Consider the following 6,262-nt stretch of genomic DNA (forward strand, 5'->3'; position numbering starts at 1 on the left):
ATAAGCAGAGGGAGGCCGTCACGACCCTCATGGTGAGGGGCAGAAAACAGAGACCCCGGAGCTCCACGGATGCCTGAGTTCTCACAGGTGCCGCGTGGCAGAGCTGGGCTTCCAACCGCGGCCACTTAATCAGTGACGGCCCCGCTTCCTTCTCACTCAAAGCCCCACCCTGAGCTGTGGCTGGTGGATTCAGAAATTATGGAGACACCCGCTCTCCAAATAGACTGAACTCTAGGAAGAGAGGAGCCAATAAAATTAATTATAGCAACACGGTGGGAATGGGAAGGGTTATCATCCTTTCCCCCCCGTACCCCACATTCCCACTTCCTACCCACACGATCTCATAGGCTGGGCTGAGCATCCCTCCTTCTCATTCATTCATTCATTCATTCATTCACCTATTTGCCCATCCTCTCATTTATTTATACATTCATCAATAAACCACATTTATGGGGTGCCTACTGCAAGCCACATGAGCCCCATTGTCCTACATATGCCACAGTGGGGAGTTCCTCAAATAGGTAAGCAGAACTGAGGCTGAGGCTCACCTCCGTGCACACCTGTCTCTGTGCACATCTGCCGAATGGACGAATAGACGGACGGGCAAATGAATAAGAGCTGTGATCAAGGTATTTACAGAACGTACAGGAGAGAAACACAGAGAAATGCTCCCTCCTCTCTACCATGCCACATCCATGGAGCCAGACGATTCTCTGGGGAATCAGCGTTTCCGCATCCACTCCCATTCCCCATCCTAGCACCATGACGGCCTTCTCTTCTGGCTTTCCATTTACCTCCTGCTCGTCCTGATGTGTAGCCATTTTGGGGTCAACAAGATGAGGTCAGCTCCTGAAGAAGTCTACAGAATATAAGCACCGTCTGAGCGACCCCTGCCCGGAGTGTATTGATCGAACAGCATCTCCAGGCTGCCTAAGCTACGTGTCCTCTCTCATAAAGGCCGCGTTCCACCTGCCCCTCGTAGGCTGTCATTTAATCGTGCTCTGCCGTCGGATGGGCAGCAGTGGGTAAAGCAGAAGGCTGGAAACCAGAGACGGGTGGGGGAGGAGAGAGACGTCGCCTCTACCGCAGATGCTCAGACGAAGAGAAAGGAAAGGAGGTGGCTGGAGCGGAGAGATCACAGCTACCGGGAGCTGGAAAATAATATGACAACATCTGGTCTATGTCTACACCTAGATCATCTGCCTCATCTACCTGTGTATCTAGCTATATAAATCTCTCTCTCTCTCTCATCTATCTGAAACAGGAGCTTGCAGTAAAGCACACAATTTTTGTTTAACATTATGCAACGCTTTCCATCATCTTGAGTTACCTGTCTTTGTAATTCACTCCGGCCCTGTACGGACGATATCGTGAGCCCTCAAATGAAAGGGTGATAGAGGAGAGAGAGGGACATAGAAGGGGGAAAAGGGAAATAGGGCAACTGTAGTGTCTGGAATGAGACAGCTTCCTATCTCCTTTCATTCTCGAAACCCCTCCGTGACCCAGAAATTATTTCTCCGTGTTAGTGAAGCTCTGTCCTTCAGGGGTCCCACGGCTAACGGACAGTCGAGGAAGGACCCAAATGTGTCTGCTTCCGAGGTCTTTGCATTCGAACCCCTAGCCTCTTTTTTCTGAGTAGAGGGCTCGATATGTAGGACGCCCGATTTGCAGGGTGACTTGCTGTATGACTGGTGGTTGCATGGACAGTCCTCGTATAGGGCGGCGTCCATCATTCTCCAACTGAACGCCTGACGAGCATCTAAAAATTAGAATGTCCACAAACCTAACTCTTATCTTTCAAATCTCCACCTCCCGGGCTTCCTTGATTTTATCTCTGGCACTTTCTTTCGCCCAGTTGTGCAGCAGGGGAGTCCAGGGGGCATCCTTGACCATCCGATGCTCCCGGACCAAGCCATCCCCGATCTTGGAGAGTTTCTCGCCAAACTATCTCTTGGGTCTGTCCAGTCCTTTTCCTGTGACCTCCACCACACCCGCCATCACTTCGCCTGTCTCCTGGTCCGTCAAGGGTACGGACGATATCGTGAGCCCTCGTCGGGGCTCCACGTAAAGGTGTATGAAAGAAGCTGACTTTGCCCCAGCATCTGCACAGCGTGTTGTGTACATCCCAACGTACAACTCTCATTTACATACCTGGCTTTCGTGTGACTATTGTAGAGTATGTTTCCTCTACCCTATTGTAATGATGCAAAGGCGGGGAGCTACTCTCTGCGTCATGCATCCCTGGGCCTAGCCCAGCGTCTGGCAGTTCATTTCCTCTTCTTTCGAGAAATGAATGTTTTTGGTACACATTGACCATACTTTTCAAAGACAACGGATTCACTGTTTATCTTCCACGACGCTGCTACTGTTAAGAAATTCATGCCACATAAACCACACGACAGTCAGCGTTTTAATTCGCTTTTCACATAAAGACTCTCCCTTTTGATTTCTACCACTTCGCACGCTCACGCTACTTTTGCATTCGTCACATATCATGAACTAAATAATATTTAAAAACCACCTCCAACTGGGGTCCCGATAAGCAAATACAGCTAGACCACCCACAGCAGGAGCATTTTAAATCGGGAACTTCTTTTCATTTGTAGAACTAAAGCTAAGTTAAGCATTCTTAAGTGAGGCTTGTGCATTCCCTGTGCTTGAGAGGGCTGCTTTATGCTGTTAATTACGGGTACCACCCTCATCGCCTTCGCTGGTGGGCTGTGGTTTCCCCGGAGGATCTGATGAAAACGAGCATTTACTGAAACTTCCTCCGTGCGGGGTGAGATGTGAACACTTTGTCCATGTTCTCGCCTTGAATTCTCATTCCGCACGGGGGAAGTTTGAGTGTGATTGCAGTTTGCAGGTGAGGGGAGCAAGATCAGCAACTTGATGGCAACGGCCCGCCTCACGCAGGAATATCCGAGCCTCCCACTAACTCTTTTCCCTCTGGACCAGGGTGCCCCCTTGGATGACTGCAAGTTCTCGAGGACCAAGTTTCTACTATCTTCCTACGCCATGCTTTGGCATCTGCTACACATCATACTGCACAGTGGAAACGTAATTGGGCGGAAAGATGCGAAGCATCTACCCCACAGAGTAGGGTAACAAGATCGGCAACCTCAATATAAGAAGGGCTGGACAGCATTCTGCTTTCAATATTCTCCGTCCTTTGCTCCCTGTGTCTGTTCTTTGAGGTTGGTGGTGATGGGACCGGTTAAGCAATGTTGGATGCTCTGTCACGTAAAGAGATGACGGCTGTGTTTTGGGTGCGCATGTTCCCGTTAATATTTAGGACAACTGAGGTGGTTAGAACGAGAATTTCCATTTTACGGACAAGGAAAATGAGACCCAGGGTGGATCAGGTACCTTTCAAGATCACGCAGGTAGACCTGGGTCCAGACCGCCGGGCTCACCCTGAGCCCGGTCCCCGATTCTTGTGTGGCAATCTCGCCCCTTGGCCAACGCTTGCATCTTGAAGGGGCCAGAGCTCTGAGAAAGGAGGTGGAAGCCATGAGGGCCTTCAGGAGAGGCCTCTGAGAACAGAGGGGACACCGAGGAGAGACTAAGGGAGGAAGGCTGAATACGTGCCCTAAAAAAGTGGCCCGCAGGAGGCTTTGGATATAAAAAGAAATGCCAGGGCAGTCGCTGTGGGAGGTGTTTTACAAGGTGTTCCCAGATCAGTGGGCAGGCCCAGAGAGCCCACGGTTTCCCCACCAGCTTGCTGTGTGCGATCAGCCCTCGGGAACCTGGGGAATGGAGCTAAAGTTAATTAGTTCTATTTATTGCATTTGCCTGTCATTTCCTCTGCAACTCAAGCTTGACGCTTTCTACCTCTCCACGTTTGATCTAATGGAAGAGAAAATAACGTGCAGCCTGGGTTCTGCCTACTGGGCTTACTGCTCCCCAAAAGACTGTTTTTAGCGCTAATTACTTTAAGGATTTTCAGTTGCCCTACTGCTTCTCGGGGGCACCCCCACGTCTCCAGCTTCCCAGTCAAACTTTAGTTTCGTGAAACATCTGTCACTTCTCAGCCTCCTGAAGCTTCTTTGCTTCCTTCCCGTGCAGGCTCAGGAGAACAATGTGACTTCCCTCTTCAGGTTCATTCGGATGAGTGAAAGTCATTCGAGAGAGAATTCAATTGCTCGAAGGAACTTTGATAAAATGCATTGTTGCACTGGGCATTCTTCAGGGGAGAGTACATTCCTTTTGTGGCTTAAAGATGGTTTGGTTGTTATAATCATTTTAAAGATGAAGAAATTGGAAATCTTATAGGTTAAACACCTCTCTCCTAGTCACATGGCCCGGAGGTGTCAGGGTTAGAGAACAGCAATACATGTCTCCGAAGCCTGCGTTCTTTCTTCCAGACTAGGCTGTCTAGACAGCATCAGGCATCACGAAGTGTTGCCAGGGGAACGGAAAGGGCACATAAGACATTGTCCCTGCCCACAAAGTGGGAGACAAGTGTGCAAACCACTAACTCCCACACTGGTACGAATGCCATGCTCATGGTATGTGGCATGTGATGCACGAGAAACCAGAGATGAGAGGCAGTAATTCTGATCAAAGGTACACGGGGAGATGTCTCAAGCAGTAGTGTGGGTTGAACTGTGTCTTCCAAAAAGATGGGTTGAGTCTCTGCAGATGTAATTAAGATGTCGGTTGAGTTCATACTAGAGTAGGGTAGACCCTTAATCCAATATGAGTAGTGTCCTTATAAGAGAAGAGACACAGAGATAGATGCACAGGAAAACACCATGCGAAGACACAGACACATAGACAGCACGCCACATAACCATGGAGGCAGAGATGAGGGTGATGTAGCTACAAGTCAAGAAATGCCCAGAATTGTCAGCAACCACCAGAAGGAGCTCAGGTGTGCAGGCAGGAGAGTGTAGGCCACAAGGTTCAAGTCCTAGATTGGCACTGAGTTTTGAAGGCTGGAGTTTATCAGGGAACCTTGCAGCTAGGTGGGACCACGCGACTGTTCTGGACAATGGAGTGTGAACAAAAGGAAAGTGTGTCATCACCTCCTAGGACTCTGCCCACTGTTCCCAGACACCTGATCCAGGTGTCGAAGCTACAGGTGTGAGGCCTGGATCCCTGGGCCACCGAATGGGAAGGCTCTGCCCTGGAGAAGTGCCTGCTCACAACACCAGTGTGAACAAAATAATGAACGTTTATGTGATAGCGACCGATCTTCCTAGGGTTTGGTCGTTACTGTAACAAATGAACAAATCCGTATTTCAGGCGTTTAGTGGCAAAACCTCAGAATCACACACAGGTCCTTCTTCTCCCAGAGACCGAAGGACAGGGCTATCCTTCCTCGTTACTGCCCGCTGCTGTCCACAGTCCCTTACACATACGAAGCCCTTGTTAATTAGCCAGAGAACTACACTAGAGTTGCTCGGGGCTATCAAAATCATTCCCTCTTTTCTGCCTGAGCTCCCTCTGCAAACCGGTGGCAGGTTCAAATCGTCACCGGTCTCTGAACTGGGCACTGAGGGTATGCACCTCGTCATCTACACCACGGCTCGTCATCCGGTCCATGTCTGCACCTACACGTGGCGCCCGTGACACCACCGATTGCACCGATTGCAAAAGACGTTCTTTTGCCGTGTGGACAGCTGCTCTTCCCTCTGCAGGATTCGAAAGCACGCTGGGAAAACGTTCACTATCACATGAGGCTTACGTGTAAACACAATTTGAGAGTGACAGGGGTACTATCCATAATTAACCCAGGAAAACAGTACGGACTGTCTTGGGCACATTGGGATACGTGGTCACCCTGCTCAGAGCTGGTTTTGGTGAAAAGCAAGTAACATGACGAAATGGAATTCAGGATTGAGGAGTCCAGGAACCAGCGTCTGTAATCTGGCTTTATTAATTACAGACTGCGAACTTGAACAAACTCCTTTACTTCCTGAGGTTAGTTGCTCCTTTGTAAACTGGGAAGAATGACGACAACAACTTCATGAAACTCTGTGAAATTGGAGCATCGATTGTGAAAATCTATGATGCTTTAATTTATTATCATCATCCTTACCGTCGGCACTGGCGTGATTATTGGTGGATTAAAGCTGGGGTTCTCTACCTGTGCTGCCTGGTAGCATCGTCTGGGAAGATTTATCAAGTAAATGCTGTATTGGTGTGTTTGAGCTGCTGTAACAGAGAGCCACAGATGGAGTGGCTTAAACAAGTTTATTTTACCTCAGTTTTGGAGGCTAGAAGTTCAAGGTCAAGGTGTCGGAGGGGTTCTCTCTTC

General features: G+C 49.2%; 1 protein-coding gene across 1 annotated transcript in view; it reads right to left on the reverse strand.

Annotated features, from left to right (window-relative positions):
* The window catches only part of CLNK (cytokine dependent hematopoietic cell linker), a 106,403-nt gene extending 100,856 nt beyond the window's left edge, over positions 1 to 5,547 (reverse strand). Inside the window, exons 1-2 of the mRNA XM_023536621.1 lie at positions 5,480 to 5,547; positions 3,367 to 3,489 (exon numbers count right to left, since the gene is read on the reverse strand). Coding sequence (XP_023392389.1) covers positions 3,367 to 3,489; positions 5,480 to 5,547 — 191 coding nt within the window. The remainder of the gene's footprint in view (positions 1 to 3,366; positions 3,490 to 5,479) is intronic.
* Between the last annotated feature and the right edge of the window lie 715 nt (positions 5,548 to 6,262).

The sequence above is a fragment of the Pteropus vampyrus genome, unplaced genomic scaffold (assembly GCF_000151845.1).
Source record: "Pteropus vampyrus isolate Shadow unplaced genomic scaffold, Pvam_2.0 Scaffold163, whole genome shotgun sequence".
Taxonomy (NCBI): Eukaryota; Metazoa; Chordata; class Mammalia; order Chiroptera; family Pteropodidae; genus Pteropus; species Pteropus vampyrus.